This window comes from Rattus norvegicus, chromosome 3 (assembly GCF_036323735.1).
Source record: "Rattus norvegicus strain BN/NHsdMcwi chromosome 3, GRCr8, whole genome shotgun sequence".
Lineage (NCBI taxonomy): Eukaryota > Metazoa > Chordata > Mammalia > Rodentia > Muridae > Rattus > Rattus norvegicus.
The window spans coordinates 174046683-174073199 of NC_086021.1; the positions used below are offsets into that span (position 1 = coordinate 174046683).

General features: G+C 51.4%; 1 protein-coding gene across 5 annotated transcripts; it reads right to left on the reverse strand.

The window, feature by feature from the left end:
- Nucleotides 1-106: 106 nt before the first annotated feature.
- On the reverse strand, nt 107-26394 carry Zfp335 (zinc finger protein 335). Of its 5 annotated transcripts, none has more exons than XM_039104392.2 (28): nt 19675-26394; nt 18782-19032; nt 17357-17594; nt 16124-16201; nt 15646-15948; nt 15400-15549; nt 13163-13309; nt 10817-11057; nt 10523-10700; nt 9672-9784; nt 8860-8878; nt 8614-8730; nt 8459-8535; nt 8022-8182; nt 7446-7675; nt 6275-6368; nt 6093-6187; nt 4037-4296; nt 3218-3329; nt 2765-3139; nt 1904-2046; nt 1677-1819; nt 1447-1550; nt 1101-1175; nt 913-996; nt 760-825; nt 600-681; nt 107-507 (listed from the first exon to the last, which is right to left on the reverse strand). In XM_039104392.2, exons 2-28 carry the CDS (start codon nt 18980-18982, stop codon nt 383-385), a joined length of 4011 nt encoding a protein of 1336 aa, XP_038960320.1. In that variant the 5' UTR covers nt 18983-19032; nt 19675-26394; the 3' UTR covers nt 107-382. The 5 variants fall into 5 exon arrangements, with proteins under 5 accessions (XP_038960320.1, XP_063139241.1, XP_063139242.1 ...); XM_063283171.1 differs by having other exon boundaries at nt 107-510; NM_001100486.2 differs by having other exon boundaries at nt 108-510; nt 15400-15546; nt 19675-20852.
- Between the last annotated feature and the right edge of the window lie 123 nt (nt 26395-26517).

The window sequence follows — 26517 nt, forward strand, 5'->3', positions numbered from 1 at the left end:
GCAGGGTCAGCTGGCTGGAGCCAGGTAGCCTTCCCTTGTTAGGACTTCTGCCGGGTTTCCTGCCCCTTACCTGGTTCAGGTTATTAAGCACATATACAAAGAGAGCTGCAAGAGCTGGACTCTGGTCCCTTTATTGAGACAGGAGCCAGTGGGTCCATCAAAACAAAAATAAATTTCTCTCCCAAAGCCTGCCAGCAGGCTGACACACCCAGCATGTCCTGGCTGGAGCCCTTGGCTGCCCCCCAAGAGCACAGGTCTGGCTCCTTTGGAGTCAAGGGACACTAACTGTCCAGTATCTGGAGGCCCTAAGTAGGACAGGAAAGTCCCTAGTCTCCAGGAGAGCTGGCCCCGATATCCACGATCAGCGTTGGGCCTTTGAGGCTCAGTCATCCGAGAGGGTGATGACGTCGTACTCGATGCCCTGATGCTGCAGCTGTTGAATGTGTTCCGGCACTGCCTCCTCAGTGCCAAACAGGCCCTGGGCTTGGGCCATGGCAGCATCAGCCACTGCTGCCGGGGAGGGAAAAAGCACAGTAAGCCTGAGGCTCCAAGAGCCAGGCCTCACCTCAGTCTCCTGGCTTTCAGTGTCCAGTCCATACCTGTAACAGCAGAATGTGCTGCAGCTTCAAGCTGAGCCTGGGTGACAAGCTGCTGGCTGGGGGATACAGGTACATACTGGATCTAGAGAAAGAACCCAGTAAGAACAGTCCCCAAGGAGCTTCCCTACCCCAGCTCTGCCTGGTCTTCCAGGCACCCTACCTGGGACTCCTGTAGGAATGGGGTGCCCTGCTCATACTGGATGTGTGTGATCTGGCCCTCCTGGACCTAGAGATAGAGAGAAGCTGGCCAGTAATCCTTCCTATAAGGCTGCAGCCTTCCTCTAAACCCCACCCTGCCCCAGGCCTGGCCTACCTGGATGTGATGGCCATCAGGGACCACAACGTACTCCTGAGGCAGCAAGTGCTGGACACCATCCTGAGAGATGATATACTGAACCTAAGGGGGTTCGGGGCAGATGCCAGGGTTCCACTCAGTGGGAGCTGAGCAAGAGGGCAGAGTAGAAGACACAGCTATGGGCAAGGGCCCAGGAGACAAGTTACCTGGTTGTCTGAGGTCACCAGATGCTGTACCGTCTGGCCATCTGCCGTGATTTCCTGGATGTAGGTAGCTTCCTCCTGACAAGGCCAAGCCAGAGTAGCTTCGGTTTTTTACTGAACTCATATGCTGATATTAAGTGGTTTTGGTGTGTTTGTGTGCCACCAACCTGGCATGGAGGCCAAGAGTCCAGAACAGGGTGCCAAGCACATTGTTCTCCGCCCTTCTTGGAGCATGACACGCAGACACCTGGCTTATTATGTGGCTGTGCAAACGCTTCTACCCCTCTGAGCTACCACTGTAGGCCTTCTAGCCTCTGCCTGCCTGTCCTACCCTTTCTGCAGGTCTTACCTGATTGGCCACTGTCTGTTCCTGGGCCACAATGATATGCTCCTGGCTCAGTGCCTGCTGTAGCCTCTCTGTCCCCAGAGTCCCGTGATTCGACTGGAAGGCAGCTAGGCAGAGAGAAGGGGACTCAGGGTTTAGGGAAAACTTGACTGACCCATCCCTGTGGTTCCCTTGTGCTGTGGTTCTAGTCTTTGGACCCAAATGGTCCACTCTGTGGCCCAGGGGTGGCTCACTGTGCAGTGTGGCCAGTGTCTCCTCTTCACTATTGAGGATGATGGTCTGGGCTGGGGCTCGGGCTGTAGAAGTCCCAGTCTTTCTACCATCGATGCTATGTAGCCGCTGGATGTGGAATTTGAGGTGCCCGTTCCTGTTGAAACTGAGAAGAGAGAGGAGAGTCAGCAGGAAGTAGCTCCACCAGGTGTGCGCATGCAAGTCCCGTTCTTAGCCATTCCCGTCTCACCGCTGCCCACAGACGTGGCATGAGAAAGGCTTCTCATTGGTGTGTGTCAGCATGTGCCGCCTGAGGTCCTTCTTGTTCTTGGAGGCGAAGCTACACTGATTGCACTGGTGGGGCCTCAGACTGGAGTGCTGTGCCATGTGAGCCTAGACAGGGTAGAGGCCAGGCGCCAGTGGGTCAGCATGAAAGGCAGTAAGTCTCCATGAGAACTAAACCATGTGTCAGTGAGGATCAAAAACGCGGACTTGATAGGGATTGGTCTACCAGACAGAAAGCTTGAAGCCACAGGCTGCACTGTCAATTCTATGTCAGTTTGTGGCTGTTTTGTAACTTAGAGGAACTGGGGAGGGGCCTCCTGCACCACGCCTGGGCTCAGCCCTGCTTCACTGGGTCTTAGCTTCCCTACTGGAGGCCTGGTCTCTAGGCCCTGGCTTACAGCTCAGAAGACGACAGCGCTCAGAAGACGTAGAACGGAAGCTGGGAACCCTCTGGCAAGTGGAAGCAGCTCCAGAAACACATCAGAAGCTGCCCTGATGTCTTCTCCCCCTCCCCCTCTCCCTCGCTCATGTTGTCATCCTCTGTGCCTGGCTCCACTGTCACCTGGTGTCTCCCTGGCTCCCCCTCCCATCCTTGCTGTCCCTGCTCTACATTCCCTGCCCTTCACAATGGGAACAGTATGGCATTAGTCACTTTATATCTGGTTAGTTTCCTGACCAGGCAGCTCCTCGAGCTGGAATCCTGCAGAGTCATCTCTGACCCTAAAGGGGACCAGAGGACCAGGCTTGAGGAGATACTCAATAAAGAGCTGTTATATAAATGAGTGGCCACAGGAATGAAGGCAGAGGCATGGCAGAGAGCACCTACCCGGACCTCGGGCCATTGGCGAGCACTGAAGGGGCAGTCAGGGCACTTGAAGGCAGCAGGCCCAGCATGGGCCCGCTTGTGACTCTCCATCTCTGCACGGCTAGGGAAGGCCTCTGAGCACACCTTGCAGGAGAACTTCTTTGTTGATGAAGCTGCTGCAGACGGTGGGGAGTGGGGTACTAGCAGGCCTAGGGCATGGCTGGTTGCAGGGGGTGGGGTGGAAGAGCCCTGGGAGCCTCCCGTATGGTGGGTCTTCGTTGGAGACAGAACCTCAGGACCATCTCTAGGTGGCCCTCCACACTGCAGCAGGGGCCACTTGGTTCCAGGGGCCAGAGTATCTGGGCTTGGGAAGGAGATGGAGCCATCTGCAGTCAGCTGTAGAAAAGACAGCATGAGATGCTGTAGAGGGGGAGAGGCGGGACACTGGGTAGGGTGTCCACTCTCAAGGCTCACCTCAATGTGGTGCAACTGGGTCCCATCAGCTGCCATGATATAGTGGGTGCCAGCTTCCTTGAGAGTGTCGTTCACAACCACAGCCTGGGCTGCCTCTCCTGGAGGTTCTTCCCTGAGGGCACAGAGAATGGAGGCATGAGGTAGGGCTCCAGAAAAGGACCAAACGCTCTAAGAATCCCTCTTCAAGCAACAATCAAACTCAAGGAATCTGAGTGAATGTAGGGCTCCAACCTGGACCCCAGCTGTCTCTTCATAAATGACTCCCAAGAAGAGCTCAGTGGTTCACCCTAGTTAAAGGGTGACCCTCATCCCCTCAGTAGGAAGAAGATAGCTCCAGGAGTTCAGTCAGGTCTGGCCAAAGGGACAGGGGTGGGGTGGGGTGCCAAGCCAACAACAGTAGCTAGTGTGGCTACTAGCACAGGTCAGAGTTCCTCAGATGGCTGAAGAGTTCAGTGAGTGGAGAAACGTCACAGATTTGCAGCAGAGGGAAGCCAAGCACAGGTTTATGCAGCAGGTCAACAAAAGAGCCCATACTTGTTCAAATGCTCAGGATGGTAAAAGTTGGGGGGTGGGGAGGTGGCAAGATGGTACAGCACCTAAGAACACTGACTGCTCTTGCAGAGGACCAGGATTGGTTCCTAGTACCTACATGATGGCTCACAACCCTGGTAACTCCAGGCCCAGGGGATCCAATGTCTTCTGGTCTCTGAAGGCTCCCGCATGCACATGGTGCACATAGATGCACACAGTACACAGATGCACATAGGCACATTTAAGGAATGGGGAGCCCCTATTAAAGACTGAAAGGGGTAGAGTTACCTGTAAGGTGGGCCGGAAGCTGATGCCCTCCCCTCCACGGGGGGTGCTGTGATGACACTGTAGCTGGCCCCACTGAATGGCCCAGGTGGCAAGGCAATCTGCTGTAGGTCAGACGGGCCTAGCTGGCTCTCAGCTGCCACACTGCTCCCTGACTCTGCCACATGAAGTGTCACCACCCGTGGAGTGGTGTCTTCAGAGGAAGGCTGCCTAGCAGTAGATGTCAACTCTGCCTCCACGTCCTCTGACTTCACCACAGCCACCTGTAATACCAACAGGCACTTCCGGAACAGAGCCGCTGTCCAAGGCCCTTCTTGGGCCTCTGCTGTCACCTCTCATTACCCAGCCCAAGTCCTTCCTAAAACACACTTTTGGCAGCTGGGCTTTTCTCCTAGCACTCAAAGGCAGAAACAGGCGGATCTGAGAGTCAAACCAGCATGGTCTACAGAGTAAATTCCAGGACACACACACACACACACACACACACACACACACACACACACACACACACACACACAGTGGTACTGCAAAGCACACTTGGCAACTGCAGACAGATGGGCAAGAATGGACTTGGGAGGGAGCATCTAGCAATATCTGCCAACCTTCTAGGTATGGAGAATGATGCTGTCAAGTGGTGGTGGAGACCAGCGAGGCTACTAAACACCCTACAAAGTGCAGAGTGACCTCCACAACAAGGACATCAGCACTGTAACCATGACACCTTGGGGTAGAGGGTCAAATGGCAAACCACGTGAAAACCCATAGCCAGGTGTGGTGACACACACATTTCTAACTCCAGTACACAGGCAGAAGCACTAGGATCAGAGTTTAAAGCCATTTGAGGTATTTAAGGCTACATGAAACATGGTCTCACAAAAACCCAATGTACATAGGAGAGTTTTGTAACCATGACCAACTAAAAGAAACCATGTATTAAAGGAGACAGAATATGGAGGGGACATTATCAAGAATTACATGAGAGATAGGCATCTTCATATTCAAAGAGTATGCTTTTGCAAAAAGTAACAAAGGACTAGCAACTTAGAGAAAAGAGCAGCAAACAGGCGATTCAGACTGAACTTGTGGACAGACATCTATCCCTGTACCGTATTTAACAAAGTTAAAAAGTAGGATCATAAACTATACCTCCATCCTTGAGAGGCACATTACGAAGAATGACATGTGCACACAGTGGCCAAGCTGTGCGTGACATCCTGCACAACCTCACTGAGGGGCTGAGTAGGGAGCCTATCTTCTAGGGACATCGAGGTGTTGGCTTACACCTGAACAGAATTATGTTTTGAAGGAGGGCTAGGTTGTCGGTATGGAGGAGTATTGGTGAACTGGGGGGAGGTGTGTGGGGTATGAGATGGTGTTAGGGCTGCTTAAGAGCCAAGAGAGCTCTAGCCTTGCCTCTGGGGAGACAAGGGCTTGGGAATATGCTGTACAGAAGGGAGCTGTTTCACCCTCAGGAGCTTCACAGGAATGGTAGACTGAGACAGCAAGCCAAGGAGAGCATGGCCTACACACAGCAGTCGTGCGGTGGTCTGGATGAGAACGGCCCCACAGGCTTATATATTTGAATGCTTAGTCACCACCAAGTGGAACTCTTAGAAAGGATTAGTAGTGTGCTCTTGTTGAAGGAAGTGTGTCACTGGGGAAGGGTTCTAAGTCTCAAAAGCCCATGCCAGACCCAGTCTCTTCTGAGTCTCTAAGGCTGCAGGATCAGGATCTAGCTTTCAGCTACTCCTCAGCACATAGAATTAGTCTCTGAAATTGTAAGCAAGTTCTCAAATGCTTTCTTTTATAAGAGTTGCCTTGGTTATGGTGTCTCTTCACAGCAACAGAATACAAATGGTTGCCTAATACAAATGGTTACTAGTAGCCAGGGAGTGCACTGGGAAAGACTGCCCACCTTGGCCCTACAGAGTCCACTTTCTTCAAGCTTAGGTGACCTGTCCCTGACAGGGTAGGTTGGAGTCACTACTTTCCTTTGCTTCGTGTCCCACAAAGGAGCTGATGTTTGGTAACTGGGCATTGGGAAGTCCTGGGTGCTTACCTGCAAGGCTGTGGCCCCCAGCTCTCGTTGGGCGCTCATGTTCAACAGTAGATCCAAGGCTGTCTGAGTGGCCATTGCAGTGGACTCCTCAGCGCCTGGGTTGGGAGAACAGGCTGTACACCTGGCACCCAATGCCACCCCTGTCATGTTCATACCTTAACCCTGCCTTATTCAAGGCTCACCTTGCTGGTAGATGATTGTGGCACCACCTAGGGCATCAGGACAGAGTAGTGGGGGAGTCTCAGGTGGCTGGAAAGGTGCTGGTTCTTGGGGGGCCTGAGGAGGGGAATGGGTAGAGCCTGAGGGGGTATCCAGAAGTGCATTTCCCAAGTACATCTGATGCCACCATTCCCTCCCAGTCCCTTTTTTATCTCACCTACTATTTTGAAAGGTATTTACCAGCTCAGTGCTCAGTGGAATGGTGAGAATCAGAAAAATGAAGGGTTGGAATTTGAACTCAAAACAGCCAACTTTAGAGCCTGTGAACTGAGTGTGGTCATCTTCCCAGGACCGCTGGGAACTCCCGGGACAGAATACTAGCTGCTCATCTCAAGCCTGCTCACCCCAAGTCCAATCCGTCCTCCTCTTTAATTTTAAATACATTTTAGTGTGTGTGTGTGTGTGTGTGTGTGTGTGTGTGTGTGTGCGTGTTATAGGCACATGAACGCCATAGTACACATAGTGATATCAGAGGACAACTTGGAGAGTCAGCGTTCCACTTCCACCTCTAGGACCTGGGATCTGAGTCACATCATCAGGCTCGGCAGCAAACACCCTGACTTGCCAAGCCACCTCACAAGCACCTTTATTTATCTCTTTCTTGTCACAAGTATCTTATGTTTCGTCAGGGAGGGCAGCATACCCATCGACAAGACTAGACTTTTCAATCATTCATTCAGGGCTCTTTCCAAAGTGTAGCCACTTAACTAAGCAGGGATTCCCAGGAATTTATGAGGAATACATGGGTAGATGACAGCAGGCATCTTTTTTACCATTTCCCCAGCCCTTCCTTTTGCTTCTGGCCTGGAATGTAGCTAGGAGGGTGTTCTTGCAGCTCTGCTGGACCATGAAGGTAACCACAAAGACCAATGTCAGATCCAATGTCAGTGTGCAAAAATATTCAAGAGTTGGGGACGCAGCCGCTCAGGACCACTGAGTTTCCTAGTCACATCATGTCTCACATGTAAGCATCAGAAGCTGCTGCTGTAGGTTTCTCTGCTGTCTGGACCAGCACTGGAAAGCTGCCTTTCTCTGAGCTGAGAGGTGCACCCACATCTAGGCTGGTGTCTGCCACAGCGGCAGAGGCAAGCGAGACACCACCTGTCCCCATGCCTGTGCTGGGTCCCAGCCTACCTCGGGGCCTGCTGAGCTGAGGGGAGGGCCAGGGGCCGCACTGTGCTGCTGCTTCAGCTCTTCTATCTGTTGCAGAGAGAAGAAGGGGCGGCGACGGGATGGAGGCTCCTCAGGGTGGCGCCGTCCCCACTCCTCAAAGCTGTTCGCATGTCGGCACCGTACATGCAGGCGCAGGTTCTTCTTGTGGCGAGTGCTGAAGTGGCAGTACTCACAGGCGAAGGGCTTGGCTCCTATGGGAACAAGGCAAAGCTTGCAGCCCTGCCCCGGGGGTCCCTAGTCGCAAGTCATTACCATTTGGACAGACACTACTGTCCACTCTGGTGGGTCAGAGCGGAAAGGACCAGACCTACTTCCATCTCTAGCCTTTCTCCAAGGGTTCATTCTCAAGGCCACCCTCCTAACCAAGCAGATACAGCCCACTTCCTCCTTCATAACTGAGTCAGGGAAAGCTGCTGCTGGCACTGGGCTCAGCCAGAGAGAATGGCACAAGGAAAAGTTCATTTGTGGCTTGGGCTATGGCGAGGGACAGAGAGCTGAGCTCTGCCGTGGGTGAAGGGACTGGTGGGCTGGCCTGACCTGTGTGCTTCACAGCCACATGAGACAGCAGGAAGTCCTCACGGAAGGTGCGATAGGGACAAAAGCTGCATTTGAAGGGCTTGTCGCTAACATGGGACAGCTGGTGGTTCAACAGTGCTTTCTTGTCCTCACAAACAAACTCGCAGAACTCACACTTGAATCTGGAGGTGATTTGAAGAAGGGAAGCTCAAAAACACAAGAATTTCTCCCTAGCCCAGGGCCTCCAGTGGGGACATTCTCCCTAGGCCACAGACCTCCAGTGGGGACATTCTCCCTAGGCCATGGGCCTCCAGTGGGAACATTCTCCCTAGGCCATGGGCCTCCAGTGGGGACATTCTCCCTAGCCCACAGACCTCCAGTGGGGACATTCTCCCTAGCCCTCAGACCTCCAGTGGGGACATTTCTCCCTAGGCCATGGGCCTCCAGTGGGGACATACCTGCGGTTGGCAACAGCCTGGATGTGTGTGAGCAAGTGCATTTTGAAGGTGTACCGCTTCTTAAAGGACTTTCCACACTGAGGGTGGGGAAGGTGGAATTAGATGGGGATGGAGCAAGTCCTGCCTCTAGTCACGGCTCTGCCTGGCTCACCCACCTTATCGCACATGTGTGGCTTCTCCGTACTGTGAGTCTTCATGTGCTGTGTTAGTCTCTTCTGCATGGGGTATACACGGCCACACACTGGGCAAGGGAAAGAGCTCAGCTTTGGGGTCTGGGAAGGTATAATGAGAGGTCAGAGGGAAAAAGAGGGGAAACGGAAACGGCAGGAGTGCTCACTTCCTGCCCACCCACCACCCATCAGCAGTCTAGGGCTCTTCCCAGACCAGGGCCCCACACTCACCGGATCCGGCCTCTTCTTTCTAGGAAAGAAGAAAGCATTACACCACAGTTCCCCATGGGCCGCCCAGCCTTAGGCCTGATTATCACTCCTCATTACCCATGCCCTGTCTTCTGAACACATGGAAAACCAGCTGGTGTCCTCTGGGGAGAACACTAAGTCTCCACTGGTGACCGCCCTATGCTGGTTAATCTGGGACAAGGGTCTTCTCGCCATTTACAGAACACTACATGACATGACAGGCTCAAACAAGTTCCACAGGAGAAAGCCCTGGGGAACGGGCTTCAACCTGGTGACCAGAATCCTAGCTGGCAACACAACTCCTCCTCTTTAAAGAAACCAGTAACATCTTGGAAAACTGTCATACACCCTGGTTCTCAGGTCTCTATCTACTCTCTGTTCATAGGTCATATGCCAAAGAAACCAATTCTTTGCTGCTGAAGCCACAGGCCTAGCTGTAAGTCCCTGAGTAGGCACTAGGCCTGGAGACATCTGATTTGCCCAGTCCTCATCTGCTCTCAGCACTGGGAAGGGGGAGCTGCAGCTGACCATAAGGCCTTCTGATCATGTGTAAAGCCTGTAGTCTCACAATTTCCCTCAGGTTCCTCAACACTGCCTCCATTTCCCAGAAGAAGGAAGAGCCTGAACTGGGGCCCTCAAGGCCCTGAGGATTCTCGGACAACTGTCAGGGATGATTCACCTGGACTCTGAATATTTCTAATACCATATGAACGACACAGGCCCAGAGTGGGTGTGCTACACAGGACACATGTTCTCCCTGTCTACCCTCCACTGCCCCCGCACTACTCACTGACCGGTCCTGGCTGTGCACGGCCGCATGCCGAATAACATCCTTGCGGTAGACACTGGTGTAGCTGCATTCGTCACACTTGTAGGGTTTGCTGCCCACGTGGTTGAACATGTGCTCCTGGGAGAGAGAGAGAGCACTGGAGGCTCAGTGTCCCATCCTTCTCCCAGTTCCCCACCTGTGTTCACACCCTTGGGGTGAATGTGGACAGCAGAGCCTGTGCAACACTGAGAATCCTCCCTGGAGAGATAGCACCTACTGTGCCAGTTCTGCTGCTGGCTTACCATCTGACCAGAAAGGAAACAAACGCTCAAGAGTGCAGGGGCCTTGCCAAGATAGAGTTTGGAGCTGGGCACTGTGGCTCTGTAGCCCACGCCTTTCCTAACTATGTCCTATGGAACGGTCTCTAGGCCAGGCCGCCAGGGCCTGAAGGACCCCACCTACAGGCCACTATGCCACAGCACGGCTGCAGCCAAGGTGCAGTCCTCCACAGCACATTGGTACGACAGACCAAACCTCACTGGGGCACAGAATGACCAACTGCAGCTTGGACTGCTGTTGACTACATTCTCAGGTAAGAGGAAAGGAACCTTCCTTGAGACAGACCACTGCCATCTGCTGGAAGGATTCACTGTGAAGAAATCACCCACAGGCCAGTCCTGCAGTCAGAATAAGCAGGTCTATGTTCTCTCTAATGTGAAGTGAATCCTTGAAGGTCAGGTGTTGCTCACTGAACACTTGTGGCAGCCTCCTCAGGACCCCATGTCCCAGCATCCTTCACAAGCTACGTGACTGGAGTGCAGAAGCGCCCCACTCCTGGGTGGTCCTTCCAGCCCTGGGAGCCCCTGAACACCACACCTTCAGTGAGGACCAGCGGCGGGAGCGGTAGCTACATTGTAGGCACTTAAAGAGCTGTGGGTCACCAGCCTCATGGGAGTTGACATGGAAGCGAAGGTCTTCATGGGACAGGAATCGTGAGCCACATATGCGGCACAGGTAAGGCCTGAGCAGTGGCTTGGGCGACTTGTAGTAGTACCTGCCAGAAAGGGGTGGAGGCACTGGCTGGGCTGCAGGCTCAGGGAGCACCCACCCTCCCCACCCCCCTCTCATCCCCACACCCAGTCAAGCTCACCTATGTTCTGTTCTACTTACTTTCGGTATTTCTTCCCTAGGAACCGCCTGGAAGGTCTTCCACGGCGGCGGGGTGGGACATCAGCTTCATCCTGGCAAGACGGGGCTGCATTCTCAGCATCTGACTGACTCACACCAGTTTCCACCAGGCCTCTCCCCACTTTGCCCAGGGCCCTTAGGTCGGAGGAGCTGGGAGCCTCGAGATCCTGAAGCTCTGGAGGGCTCTGTGTGCTCTGCGAACTCACTAGCGGCTCTCCTATGCCTGCCATGGACACAAAGAACACAACCATCAGTCGCACGTGCTAGGACCAAGGCCAGTCAACCCCCAAGCTGAGCACTGATGGGTACATCAGATCACACACAGACAGCCCACGGTCAGAAGGCAGTACAGATGCCACACGCTTCGGACCTGACCTACTCAGCAAAGCAAGACTGAAGTGGGATAGTCTCAGCAATGGCTCCCACAGCTCAGTTCCAGATTCAGCACCCTCCCTGGGTGGCTGTGCACCCTCAAGCAAGTCTTCTCTCCCTGAGCCTCATCTGTCCCATCTGCCGACTGATCTAGTCACCCACAGAGATACTGTGGGTTCCTGAGACAACAGTGTCTTTGACACTGGCACACCCTTGAAAGGCTGATGAAAGGGAGGGTCTGTGGCAAGAGGACTTCCATAGACAGCGTATAAACTCTTTGAAGTCTAGTTTGAATGTGATAGCTTTTCAGTGTGTAAAAATACCATCTAAGGGGCTGGAGAGACGGCTCTGTGGTTATGAGCACTGGCTGCTCTTTCAGAGTACTCAGCACCCACAGGGCAGTTCAGAGCTGTCTGTGACACCAGTCCCAAGGGATGTGATGCCTTCACAGGCACTGAGTACATATGGTAAACATACATACAGATGCCTGAGCATGTAGAAATAAAACACCAAACAAACCCATAAAATCTACTGCAAGGGGTTGGGGATTTAGCTCAGTGGTAGAGCGCTTGCCTAGCAAGCGCAAGGCCCTGGGTTCTGTCCCCAGCTCCGAAAAAAAGAAAAAAAAAAAATCTACTGCAATCCCTAGCATTATCAACAAACAAAGTCCTGTGTTAATATTAAGAGTGACGTCAACTAGTGTGCTACACACCTTTAATCTCAGAATTTAGGTGGATCTTTCTACATAGTGAGTTCCAGGCCTGCCAAAACTACATAAGTGAGACCCTGGCTCAGATCATACAACAAGACAGACAGACGGACAGACAGACCAGATCCAGAGTGAAGGCTTAGTGAGTAAACAGTCCTCTGCAGCCAAGCCGGCCCACTGAGTTCAATCACCAGTGCCCACTGGGCAAAGGAGAGAACCAACTCTAGTAGGTTGTCCTCTGACCTGCACATGCTGTGTCATGCTCACACACACATATACACACAAATATGAACTACTTTTTAAAAAATTAAGAATGATACAGATTAGAAACAGTGTCTCCTGTGTGTGTGTGTGTGTGTGTGTGTGTGTGTGTGTGTGTGTGTCTGTGTGTGTGAATACATGTAGCAGTTCTTATACCAGCAAAAGTGCTCCTCTCTTTGCCTTATTCACTTGAGACAGGATATCCCACCAAACCTGAAGTTCCGTATCTTGGCTAGGCTTGATGGTCAATGAACTCCCAGGGTCATCCTGTTTCTGTAGCCCAACACTGGGGACACAGACACACACTGACATCACAAGTTTTCCTTGTGGTGCTGGGGTTTGAACTCAGGACATGCTTTCACAGCAGATTCTCTCACCCACTGAGCCACTTCCTTGGTCCCCTGAAACAAGGCCGTCATTGTCTTCATGAAGCCTCGGCCTGTGGGGGCATGTTTACTTTTCTGTGCAGGACAGTTCTTCTGGACAGACTGCAGAATCTGCCTCCGAATGGTGCATACACAGTGGCCACCACACAAGTAGACACTGTCACCCCTCCACTCATAAACAAGAGCCCCAAAGCGGCATGCTCCAGTCAGAGCTAGTCTGTGAAAGAGCTTGTTCTCACGGCTGTGCTGAGCCATTCCTGTGCCCACTGCAGCGCTCTGACCAGTCAGTGTCTCAGACACCACTCAACCACTGGCTTCTCTCACTTCCTAATCAGTTTAAGCTTTTACCTGTTCAGTAAAAAGGCCCAACCCCTTCTCTCACTGTGACAATTTGTTGCCAGAGGGCATCTCCAAAAGCCTGCATAGCCACCAAGGCTAGGTTTCTCTAGACCGACAAAGGAGGGTCCTTTCTTGGGAAGCCTGCAGCCAGTGGCTAGAAATGGCTGCTTTGCGTACACTCAGTGTCTGGTGCACCCAAGCACCAGGCGGCAGAGCCACATGTTATCCACACATACAGCCCTTCACATGACCAAATCTTACCATCATGGAGGTCTGAGGTCTCTAGGCGAGGCAACTTTCGGGGCCGGCCAGGCCTCCGTCGAGGTCTCAGGGTACTCGGTGTGGGACGCTGAAGCCGTAGCTGCCGGCCCCGGGGCTCATCCTCAGCTGGGTTGTAGTCACTGTCCTCTGTGGCCACAGTAAAGGACAGCGTGTAGACCCACACTTCTAGTCCTGACCCTTACCCTGCTGACACCCACTGCCCCATCTGTCAGTGCGTACTTCTCTCCACCAGTGAGGTGTTCCTAGGAGGCCCTCTGCATCTTCCCCTACAAGGGTCTAACTATCCCTCCTTTCTCTGTACCTCTCCTGGCACCTGCCAATAGCTCACCTCAACCAGAAGCACAAAGAGGTATCTGGTTCTAAAGCCACTTGAGCCACTGGTAGAAAGCAGTGTCTACAAACTCCTAGCTGAACTGTCCCACCAGGTGGACAACAGCAAAAACACTCAATAGTAAAATGGGTGCAGTCCAACACAGAGAAACTTTATAAAGTAATGTGTAAAAAGTAACTTTTACTCTCCTGTTCTGTTGTTTGGGAAGCTGCTGACCTAGGCCTGGTCCTGGAAACTTCCTGGCCTCCATACAATCTTATCTAGGCCCAGACCACTCTCAGCCTGACACTTGCTGCTGAATAAGCTCACCCTTTCTAGTTCCTTCTGAGCTCTGGCTGGCTTGTTAACTCAGCTCTTCTGGCTCAAAAGCCTGCTGACTACTCAATCTGGCTTTTCTCTCAGCCTCTGAATTGCTCTGCTTTGCCTCAAAATAACTCCAGGAACCTTTTCTAGCCTTCTGCCTTTTTCTTTCCGATCTGTCTTTACCCATGTCTAGTTTGTTCTGTCTTCCACCTGTTTCTGTAAAACTCTCCCAGTCAACCTGCCTCCTTCTCCCTCCCTGATGCTCTACTCTCCCTCTCAACTCTACTGCACGGCTCTCGGTGAGCTCGACTGTATTCCTGCCCTGCACTGTTCTGTACTATCTCTACCTTTAGTAGCTTCCCTCTCTTCTCATGAGTTGGGCATATCCTATTCTGTCAAATCTTTCTGATTAGTCATCATTTTGTCTGCCACTCAATTAGACTTTCAAACATGGTGCTTCCTTCCATAAACAAACTTTCTCTTCACTGCCTGGGGTTAGAGGTGTGTCCTGTACTATGGGCATGTGTGTATTCCAGCCAGAGGGATTAAAGGTGTGTGCTACTGGCTAAGCCACACCCTAGCTAGAATCAGGTTCAAGCATCCTATTAACAAAAATGCATGCTAGATCTCATAAAGTTTAGGGGGAAAAGTGAGCCAGTTACTGAATCCCAACATTCGGGAGGAAAACATCTGAGCCCAGCCAGGACTACCCACAGGGAAATCCCACCCCTAAGTTAGGAAAAGAGACTAGAGAGAGAGCGCTCATTTGCTGCTTTTGCAGGGAGTCACACTCAGTTCCCAACACTCACAGGGAACAGCCCCAACTGCCTATAACTCTAGCCCGGGGGACAGCACCCTCTGCTGGCCTCCATCGGCATTGCACTCAACAATGCACACACCCACACACAGGCATACACAGAATTAAAACAAACACTTGGGAGCGAATCAAGGGGTCAGGGAAGCGGCCCTGTCGATGAAGTACTTGGTGTGAAACATTAGGATCTGAGTTCAACCTCCCAAAACCCATGTCAAAAAGTGGAGCTTGACAGCAGTCCAACACTGGAGAGAGAGACAGGAGGGTCCCTGGACTTCTTGGCTAGCTGTTCTGGTACAATCAGCAAGCTCTAGATGCAGCGAGAAACCCTGCCTCAAAAAGTGAGACAGAGAGCAATTGTGGAAGACGCCTGACACTGCCTCTGGCTGCACATACACTCACATACAACACATATGGGGCGGGGCAAGAAAAAAGTGAATTATTTTTGTTTTGGGTTGAATTGGGGTCTCATTTGAGGTGGGCCTCAAATTATGTAGTTAAAGTGATGATGAGCTCCCCATCCTCCTGCCTCTGCCTCCCCAGTGCTGGGACGTAGGCGTTTGCTACCATGCCTAGTTTTACTAACAGCTTTTATATGCACACACTGAATCACTTCAGATGCACAGGTAATCAACTAACAGCAGTGCATCTATGCTTTCACTGGCACTCTTGCTCTGCTCCACAGCTGAACCTTCTCCTGTGCTCCTGGTTCTCTCTGTCTTTATACATGAGTGTGAGGACAGAGGGCTAAGCAGTACGCTGCCTCACCCTCCAGATCATCAATTGCCCCAGCATCCACAATGTCGTCGTCCTCCTCCTCTTCCTCCGGCCCCTCCTCCTCTGTAGTCTTGGTGGAAGTGCCCCACTTCCGTACACGTCCCCTTTTACCAGCTGCTGCTGCTGCTACTGCTAGTGCTGCTGAAAGAATGAGAACAAAACAAGCTGCCACTTCCAGCTGCGTCCCCCCATCTGGCGTGTCCCCCCACATCGGGCCCACTGGCTACTGCAGCGCACCTGGGCGGAAGTGCCGCTCCCGCATGTGGCGGAGCAGGGTGGCCTTGGTGCTGCTCCGGTACTGGCACATCTTGCACTTGAACTGCTGCACAACCACCACCTCCATCATGGCCTCCAGGCCCTGCAGGTCCAGCTCCTCGACAACAGGTGCTGGGGGCTGTGCTAGAGAACTAGGCTCTCCCGGTGGCTGCTCAGCAGGCTCCAGGCAAGTAGATGTGGATGTGGGACCATCAGCCAGGGCTTCAATGGCTGCCAGACTGTTGGCCAAGGTGGAAGTAGACATTGATGACGCCATGGGAGCACCTGAGGACAGGAGAGAAAATAGAAGGCAAGACTGACCATGAGCTTCAGCTGTTCTTCACTGGCAGGTCCAAGTTTCCCAGAGGCCATCTTATCAGAGGCCAGGGCTAACCCTGCAGGGTCATATGGAGTCTCGTCTTCTACTCCCATCATCACAGGCTCCTGGGGGTAGTCATACCATCATCTGGGCCCTGCAGGATCAGGTACTGTGTGGTCTCAGCTCCTCCCTCTTCACCACTGGTCACAGTGATGCAGCCTGGCAGAAAAGGCAGAGGGTGACACTCTCAGAGGGATCCTGGCAGCAGGCCCACACCCTTAGACTCTACTTGGCAACTGGAGACCAGCTGTGTCACCCCCTTGCGCCCTGGGCACACCCACTGCAGGCTGGTGCAAGGTCTGCTGTAGGTGATGTGCTGGCCCAGTCACCAGGATGCCAGAGCTACCCTGGCTGCCTGGGGTTTGACAAATGGGCCTAGTGGTCCTCTATCCTCTCTAAACTTCCTCGGGACACAGATCCTGCAGGCACCCTGTCTCAGAATGCTTCCTTCTCAGACTATGCCAGAGCTTTTGGAATGCTGGTGCTTCTACGAAAGTTACTAACCATAAAGACCCAGCATAACAGTAAGCAACTTGAACTCAGGGCTCAGCTGTCTGGGCTTACTGCCAGGAGCACCTTCTACTTAAGAGTGTCACTGGGTAAGTCATTTTTTGGTGTCTCTCTCAAGTGCCTTATACTTCTCATATGGACTAGGTTAATGGCAGCCATCTCCTCTGGAGGTTCCTGGAAGATCAGTCACCTCCCATGTGTCAAGTGTTTATAACTGCCCCCCCACCCCCACCCCCCCCCACCCCCCCACCCCCCCCCGCACAAGGCCAGATACAACTGCTTCTACTTCTTAAAACTAGTACTGTGGGGTTGGGGATTTAGCTCAGTGGTAGAGCACTTGCCTAGCAAGCGCAAGGCCCTGGGTTCAGTCCCCAGCTTCGAAAAAAAGAAAAAAGAAAAAAAAAAAACAAAAAACAAAAAAAAACTAGTACTGTTGCATGTACTCCATGTGTGTACGTGCATGCATGTGCTAGTTAGATGACAACTTTGGGAGTTGGCTCCATCATTCCGCTGTTACGTGGGTTCAGCGGCAGTCACCATGTCTGCCTGGCAAGCACTATTACCAGCTGAGCCATCTTACTGGCCCCCAGCTACAACTCTCCCTACTTCTGAGCACTGTGACATCCAGGCATCATACTAAGAACTTACTGTGACATCTTCTTTGATTCTTGTGCTATTTACCACTAGGAGACAGTTAGAAGTCTCCCTTACACATTCCACAGTAAGGTAACTAATCTTTACTCATTCATTCGCTCACTCGGATGGCTGTGGGATTCTATAGGGCCACACCCTCTCCCTACTCACTCTGGATGAGGTCCGGGCCAATGGTAGATTCAATGATCTTGTCAATGGCGGAGCCTAGGTCTGAAGAGGAAGCTGTGCAGTCAGACACCAGCATGCTGGGGTCTGGGAGAGCACTGGAATGCACCAGGGCTGGGGGGCCACCTGGCACTTCTGCCACTGGTCCCCGGGACACAGAAGATGAATCAGGGAGGTAGCCCTGAGGCAAGGGCTCTGTTGAAATGCTCTCGGATACCTCCTCCTAGGAGTAGGAAGCAGAGGGCAGTTCAGGAGCCAGGGGTGGGGCAGGGCAGAGCAGCCTGTAGACATCCAAGAAACACCGAACAAAGCCAGCCATACTTCAACCCTACAGAGGACTAGGAAAGTGCTGTAGTCAGTAAGAGCTCTAGAGCCTATGGGTGTGGTCAGGTACTCCCCCAGGGTTAGAAAAGAACCTCTCTAGACTACAGGCCATAGCCAGGAGGGACAATCATCCCAGTCAGGAGGGACAACTGTCTCTGGGCTTTTGCATCAATCAACTCCCTCTGCTGCAAACTCTTCGATGGTTGCCCACCAAGTCTACACCAGTCCTCTCACAACCACTTAGGCACTGCCCGCTCTGGAGGACAAGCTAGATCTCACTTAGGACCTTTCTCCTCCAGCACTCTGCAGAGACTCTGTCACCTTATCACTCTGGAATGACAGGTTCGGTCTACACTGAGAAGAGAAGCCTTCTTATATGGACCCAGGTCCATCCCACCTCTGCACTTCAACGTTTTCCACACCATGCTGTGTTCTCTGCAAAGACCTAGACCACACCTGTCCTGTCCCTAGCAGTAACCCTGTAATTTAGCATACGTTAGACTCAGAGTAGGGCCACTTCTGCTGACATAATGAAACCCTCGACTGCCCATCCAGGGCCACTGCCTCATATCTCCATCAAGGGGAGTCCAGATACAACCCCTACCTCCCAAAATTACTCATGAAGCTACCAGAGATAAATATATTCTCATTCTCACTTAACAGAGGGCCAGAACCTGGGTAGCATGCAGAAATCACAAAGTACGGGGTGGGGAAGAGATGGCTCAGTGTTCCCCTTACAGCCTAGAACTCACAGAACTAGGCCCTCCCATTCCAACTGACCGATGGGAGGACTAAGGTAACTAACTAAGACAATCAACACTTGAACCAGGAAGGGCTCACAGAGCCTGAGGGTAAGACAGTAGATAATGAATTGTGGCTCTGAAGGCATGCTCCGCCTCAGTTTCCCTTTCTGCAGATTCTGGAAACAAGTGGTTTAAGTATGTCTCTTAACTATGAGGCGTGTCAGACGATAAAACCTAAGATAGCAGTTTGTCACCACATGGCGTCTGCCTCAAAAGCAATTGTTTTCTACAAGTAAGCGTTGCATACGGTCCCCCGGCCCACACTATCCAGACTGATCCATACCACAGAGCGGCTGCCACTGTCTGAGCTCTGCCCCACTCCAGAGTCATCGGCCTCCGTTAATCCTGGGGCGGTCGCAGCGTCCGTACTGTCCGCGGACACAGCTTCCGAGGTGCCCACACCCAGGCCGCTCTCAGAAGGCTCCTCCGGCTGGCCAGGCCGAGGGGCCGCGTCGCTACTGCTCTCCACCTCGTTCTCCTCCATTGGTTCTGGGGACCGATTGACAGCGAAGCGCAGGGTATGAGGCTTTCACTCTGCCGGATGATACGACCATGGTTGCAACAAGTGGTCCACCTTTCGGGCCCGGACAAGCAGGACCCACACAGATGCACGGGTGTGCCCATTCCGCAGATGCACAGACTGAGCATCAGACTAGACGGGGCGGGGTTTCCTGGAAAGGGAACCTTCCAGAAAAGAACAGGGACGCCTGGCCTCTCAGGGTAGGGCCCCTCTAGGAAGGGTAGTCCTGGTGAGTGATCACGACCCTTTGCTCCTCCCAGAGGCGTGAATCGACCCTGGGCGGACACGGCAGTTCAGCCCTCCGGACTTCGCGTCCCCTCGGATGAGGAGCCAATGGTACAGCCCGCAGGCCCCCGGGGTCAGTGGTTCGCTCCCCCTCCCCGGGCTCCCCAGCGGAGGGGGCTGACAGAGACGGTCGCGGGGCCTGGTGACTCGGGGCTGTCCCCGGCGCTGCCTGAGCTCCAGGCCCGACGCCATCTTGTGGCGGCGCCGGGTTTCCGCTCAGGCAAATGCGAGAGCGGCTAAAGGGCCTGGGACCCCGGGGCCCTGTTCGGACAGCCCCGCCGGCCCGGGAGCTCGCCACCCGGCAGCCCCGCGGTAGAGCCCCAGTGCACGGCAGTGTGCAGTGGGGCGGCTCGCCTCCGGCTGTCACTAACCTGAGCCTCTGGCTGCTGTGTCGCTCTCCGACTCCGGCATCGACGAGGTCGCCATCCTCTCACCCCCGTCGCGGAGGAACCCATCAGCCTCCCTCGAACCGGAACTACTTCCGCCGCCGCCCCCCGGGGAAAGGCAGATTTGCGGAGTTTCAGAAGGTCTCTCAGAGGACTCAGAACCGTCGTCGGGCCCAAAAGGACTCTAGAAGTTTGTACGTTGCCTAGTATTGGGGCTGCGGTCAGCTGGGCCCGGGGACTACTTTCTCTCGTGGCGGATGGCTACACGGGAAGTGGAGTGACGTCACGCAGGTCCCATCCTAGGCTCCCAGGACGAGGCGCGGCGGAGGCTCCGAGCTCTCGTGGGCGTGGCCTCCAGCGTCTAGCCACACCTCCAGGGGTCGCTTAGGGAACCGCAGCGACCTAGGATGGCTTAGAGGCGTTCAGAGGGGAGGAGACGTCAGTGTTTTTCTTGGCTTTTCACCTATAGCTTAAAGGTCCTCTCGATCCGGATCGGGTCCTCCGGGGTTAGGTTTGCTGTACCGTGGGGAGGGAGCGTATACAGATGGGAAAACAGATTTGAGGACAGGAAAGGCTGATCCGGAGTCACAGCTAAGGCGACTTGGCAGATAGGGAGGTCAGGGAGTTTTGGAGATTTAATGCTTGGACCATGGTGCACTTCGAGCTGTATTTTTTTTTTTTCTTTTTTTCGGAGCTGGGGACCGAACCCAGGGCCTTGCGCTTCCTAGGCAAGCGCTTTACCACTGAGCTAAATCCCCAACCCATGTATTTTTTAACATTATTAGGACTGTAGGTTCAGACACCCAGCTGTCCTCTGGTCATTGTAGATAGTGTAGGTGTGTTTAGAAGTTGGGGAATTAGCTCAGTGGCAAACATGAGGCCCTGGGTTCGATTCTTAGCATACACACGTGCGCAGTATTAGGTATTTTTAGAAGCCTGCAGTTCTTGGGCCCACTGTGGTGGCTTAGACTTTTAATCCAGCACTCGGGAGAGGCAGGCTAACCTCATTTGAGTTCACATAGACCAGCTGGGGCTACGTAGTGAGTTTTTCCCAGAATCCGCATGGTAAAAGGAGAGAACAGTCTCTTCCAGGCTGTCCTCCCACCTCCACATGCTTTTTGTCGCATGTGTGCCCTCACAGACATAACAATAAATAAATGCTTAAAGCCGGACAGTGCTGGTGCATGCTATTTAAGTCCTAGCACTTGGGAAGCAGAGGCAGGCAGATTTTGTGACTTCGAGGCCAACCTGCTCTGGGACCCTATCTCAAAACAAAACAACCAAAAGAAAGGAATAAGAGCCAGGGAATAGTGGCACACACCTTTAAACCCAGAACTGGAGAGGCAGAAACAGATGGATCTCTGTGAGTTCAAAGCCAGCCTGGTCTACAGAGCTAGTTCCAGGACAGCCAAGGCTACATAAAGAAACCGTGTCTTTAAAAAAAAAAAAAAAAGAGGAGGAGGAGAGAAGAAAAAGCAATGTAGTGAAAAAGACAGCTGCTTTGAGTTAATTGCCAGCACCTGGACACGAGGGCTCCTACGATCTTGTCACAAAAAGTCCTCCCTTCCTCGTGTTTCCTCTTTTGTAGAAATAGGCCAGGAGGTCTGTGTTCTGTCTGTCTGACCCTCCTTCCCACCCAGCATTACCAGGCCTCTAGAACAATCCCCGAGACTTGTGTTCAGGCTAGCTTCATGGCAGGCTGGTTTTAACACTTCTATAGGTGCCTTCTTTCTCTGTCCAAGTCACCTACGTCAGGCTACCCAATTCCAACCCTAACCTGATGACAGGATTCCAGAATATCCTGGTGTGGGTGTTAGCAGCCTGATCATGGAGCAGAAAAGAGCAGGGCCAAGACAGACAAAGATGGCTCAGGTTCTCTTGGTGGCTGGTTTCCTTGGTTCACCCTCTGCTTCCCACCTCTGTTGTGTTGGGTTTGGGAAACTAGGTCTGCAGGAGAGGGGGCTCAGTGATTAATGGCATAGACAGTTCCTGCGGCCACTTCTGGTGGTCACAGCTACCAGTAACTCAGCTCTAGGGGGATCCTCTTCTGGCCCTTCCTGGACAGCTGCAGTCACTTTGCATACCTCAACACAGACATGCATGCATGTACAGTCACTTTGCATACCTCAACACAGACATGCATGCATGTACAACTTCAAGAACAGAGATTAAGCCAATTAAAAAGGTGCTTGCACACACACACTAATGAGACCTAGGTTGGCCTTGAACTTGCTGCTTAGCCAAGGCTGACCCAACCTCCTAATACTCCTGCCTCTCCTGACAACAGCCTGAATTATAAGGCATGAGCCACTAAGCCGAGTTCAAACCCTGCTTTCCTGACCACCAGTCCAGGGTTCTCAGCAGAGCGTGTTGTTGGAAAAAAATTCTGAAAGCAGTGAAGACAGCTGCTCTCACCCAAGGATGTTAAAGTGGACAGTTGAGAAACCCAGAAGGAAGAGGAGGAACTGTACCAGGCACTATGGGCATGTCAGTGTGTCATTGTGTAATCACACCGGCCTGGAACTCCTGCCTTCTGAGCATCAGAATTATCAACGCATATCGCCATGCCCAGCACCTCTTAAAGCACAGGAGGAGGGGTTAAATGAGAACACCCACCCCCTTACATTTGAGTGCTTTTTTCCAAATGGTAGGACTGTTTGGGAGGGGTTAGGGATTATGGCCTTGTTGGAAGAGGTGTGTCACTGGGAGGTGTGCTTTGAGGTTTCAGAAGCTCACCCCATTCCTAGTTAACTCTTTCCGCCTTTGACTTGTAGATGAGGATGTACGTATGTTCTTAGCTACTGGGCTAGCTTCATGCCTTCCTGCCTGCTGCCAGGCTCCTGGCCATGATGAACATGGACTCAACCTTCTGGAACCATGAGCCTGAATAATTTTTTTCTTTCTTTTTTTTTTTTTTTTTTTTTTTTTGGTTCTTTTTTTTCGGAGCTGGGGACCGAACCCAGGACCTTGCGCTTCCTAGGTAAGCGCTCTACCACTGAGCTAAATCCCCAGCCCCTAATTTTTTTCTTTTATAAATCGCCTTGGTCATGGGGTCTCTTCACAGCAATAGAAATATATCTAAGATATTGGGGATTTTTGTTTTTGTTTGTTTGTTTTTAATTGTTGTTGTGGTTACTGGCAAAATATTTGAGGTAACCAAAAGGTTTGAGATTGCTGTTCCCTCAGTGCCCTGCCATGTTGCTGTCTATTCATTAATATTCTTCTAGTAAGTTTATTTTACAAAGAAAAATCAACTTCAATATGGCCTTTGAACCCTGTTTGGGGATTTTTTTTTTTTTTTTTTTTGCTGTGATTTAATATTATGACCAAGAGCAACTTGAGAAGGAGAGAGTTTATTTTGTTTCTCTTCCTTATCAGGTTCCTCTTCAAAGGAAATGAAGACAGGACTCAACCAAGGCGGGAACTTGAATGCAGGAGCTGATGCAGAGGCCGTGGAGGGGGGCTGCTTACTCACTTGCTCCTCCTGGCTTGCTCAGCCTGCTTTCTTTTATTTTTTTTTTTAATTTAGAGAATACTTTATTAGTTTTTGTAATCAAACCCACGTATATAAGACCTTACATATTTAATACAGTGTGTTACCCCTGTACAAATGGAAAAAACTTAAGTTCAACATTTCTAGACCAATATGGCTGTTAATTTCTGTACAGTGCCAACTCAACACAGTAAACAGGGATGCTTTTTTCGAAAGTTGACAGCACAGGTAAAGTTTCAAAAAATTCAAATTATATATCTGTATATATATATTTATATTTATATAAAAAGACCAATAATAGCAGTGTGTTATGCATCAACAGCAGCAACAGCTTTTCCAGGTTCTGCAGTCATCTGAACAAAACTGTAGAGACATCCAGCACACTCCATTAAAAAAAAAAAAGTAAAAAAACAAAACCCGAGAAACAGCACAGTTCTGTTACTCTTGTGGTACCTGGCACCATTTTTTTTTAAATTAGCTTCTCAATCATCATCTGGAAAGAAAACATTCTGAGCAACATCATTAAAAACATCTCTGATAAAGCACGGTCACTACTACGTATCATAAAGCAGGTACAAGCTATTTTACATCCACAGAGGTATGATACAGTACTGTCCTACATCTACAATACTAGAGGATACAATTTAAAAGGCATTATTTGAGACTTGATTCTACTTTTCCAGCAGAGGGCCCAAAGGATGGTGTGACACAGCTTTGTAAAGAAACATACTCTAGACAGGATTTCCTTTCACTAGTGGCACAGTTCTAAGGATTCATTCTCTCCATGAATGTCAGCTAAAACCGTTATTAAAAAAATGAAATATCCCTAGAACAAAACCGTATAACCACCGGATTCACATGAAGATGACCTAGTGGAGACAAGCTGGACCTCACCTTACCAACAAGCTATCAAATCTGTTATGTTAAAACAGTGAGACCTCCAAGGAAGGAGATGCCAAGTAGTGCTTCAAAGCTTCGGACCACAATCAAACACAGCATCCTTTTCAACAGAAGCAGAAGCTCATCTGAATATTCAGCCTGCTTTCTTATAGAACCCAGGACCACCAGCTCAGGGTGTCATCACCCACAATGGGTCCAGACCCTCCTACCTGGATCACTAAACTGGCTTACTTACCAACAGCCCAGTCATATGGAAGCATTTTTACAATTGAGGCTCCCTCCTCTCTGACTAGTTTTTATCAGGTTGATATAAAACTAGCCAGCATACTCCCCAAATCTGAACCCTTTCAGTAACAACAGGAGAGGATGATTGCGTTTGGATCATGTCAAAGGTTTCTGTCCAGTCAGATGTCTGCTTTGGGCCTGGGACAAATGTAAAGAACCAATCATGGTGGGTAGAGGGGAGTGGGTGGGACAGGGACAAAGTAGTACTATATCTTCAAAGGCAGTGACCCTTCAAGAAGGTACCACCTAGTAGTAACTTTGCTATGAATTCAGTGGTGAATTTAGCACTTCACAATCCAGTCACTTCTCTTTTTTTTTTTTTTTCCTTTTTTTTTTTTTTCCGGGGCTGGGGACCGAACCCAGGACCTTGCGCTTCCTAGGTAAGCGCTCTACCACTGAGCCAAATCCCCAACCCCCTCCAGTCACTTCTCAATCGATCATCAACCGAGGACCAAGCCTTCCATACAGACAGTTTGGGGCAGAGAGAGACCTTATGCCCAAGTTCATAGCAAAAGGTTGTCTTCCACACAGAGAGAAGAAACCTGAGGATGAAGAGAGACTTCTCCAGGGTCACAGAAGAGTGGTGGGGTGTGAGCTGTGCTGGTCTGAATGAGAATGGTCCCCATGGCCTCCAATGTTTGAATGCTCAAGTCACTAGAGCATGGAACTGTTTGAGAATTAGAGGGATTAGAAAGTGTGGCCTTGTTGGAGGAAGTGTGTAGGGGTAGGCTTTGAGGTTTCAGAAGTCCAAGCCGGGCCAGTGTCTGTCTGCCTGCCTGCCTGCCTGCCTCTCTGCCTGTGGATAAGGATGCAGCTCTCTCAGGTACACTGCCAGAGCTGAGCTCCTCCCCACAAAAAAAGCTGTGCTTTCTCTTGTAATAGTTGCCTTGGTCATGGTATCTCCTCGAAACAGCAATACGACAGTGCAAAGTCACGATGAGCTGACGACATTAGCCTCTGATTTGGCCGAAGACATGGTGAGAGATGAGGCACAAATGTTGGCAATCATTTCCTTTAAGGGCCGGGACTGACGGGAGGGCACAAATTAGCCCTTCTTGGGACTCAAAACTAAAAAAACAAAACAAAACAAAAAAAAACAGAAAAATTCAGAGAACAGAGATGGAGAGAGAGGTGGGATTGATTGATGGTGTCTTGGGGCCAACCGTTAGCCTTGTGCAGAGCAACCTGTGACCCAGCATTTAACTGACCTGACTAATACCCGGTGTAGAAAACCGAGAATCAGAAGTCTTCTCCCTCTGAGCTCTATGAATTGGGGAAGCTTTTAAAACGAGATGGAAGGGCCTAGCTCCGGAGGCTGTAGGACTCAGGGCAGGTGGGATTCCTATGATTGTTATAGGAATGGGAAAGTAAGTACCTACCTCTTCTAGACAGAGCGCATTACCTGAGGAAACTCAAGGAAAACTAGCCCGGGATGGACTGGCTGCTGTAAACCATGTGGACTCAAGGTCACAACCTGAAGTCCCATGAGCGTCAGGGATTGGTAGATAGCAGGAAGGACAGACGCTACTAAGAAGACGAGACACGGAGCCAGTGGTATTTGATATGTAGTTTGCTCAGCCTGGTAAAGCTGTGTTCACAGGTGACAAGTTCATCCAAAAGGGACTGTGATGTGCAACTTTAGTGGCTTTGACAAGCCCGGGGTAGGCATGACCTTTACAAGGTAGGCGGGGCTCTATCAGGGCTGAATGATTCAGACCAACCTGTAAATCGATTCATAAAGTGCTAAAGCAGTCAGGAGGTGGCGAGAGAGTGGCAAAGCAGACCAGGGCTTATGTGGTAAGTCAAAAGCACATAGGCAGCGAGCGTTGGAGTGAGGCTAGAGTTCCTGCCCCACTCCACGCCCAACCCCCCAAAAGAAAAAGGAAGTGAAATGCTGTTGTTTGTGAGTTTGTTGAAAGCTTTAATGCCTGAGCAACAGTTTACCAAAGAAGGAGCAGATGCTCACACACTACAGGAGAAAATCACTAGGCTTCTAGAACTGGTCGCTTACTTCTCTTAGGTATGCTGTGTGCACTTGTCCCATGGGAGAAAGTGTATCAGGAATGGAGATTGTCTGTTCAGTCTTGGCCCTTTCTGCAGGCAGGTATGGCTGATTTTAAAGACAGGGTCTCACTGTATAGCGCTTGCTG

What these genes read in the sequence shown, in the direction of transcription:
- Zfp335 (XM_063283171.1), bottom strand. Translation starts at nt 18,982, where the DNA reads ATGGAGGAGAACGAGGTGGAGAGCAGTAGCGACGCGGCCCCTCGGCCT. An exon ending in TCAGCTCAGCAGGCCCCGAG is followed by an intron (nt 6,369 to 7,445) that starts GTAGGCTGGGAC and finishes TCCCCTCCTCAG; the next exon opens with GCCCCCCAAGAACCAGCACC. An exon ending in AACAGACAGTGGCCAATCAG is followed by an intron (nt 1,176 to 1,446) that starts GTAAGACCTGCA and finishes TGGCCTTGTCAG; the next exon opens with GAGGAAGCTACCTACATCCA.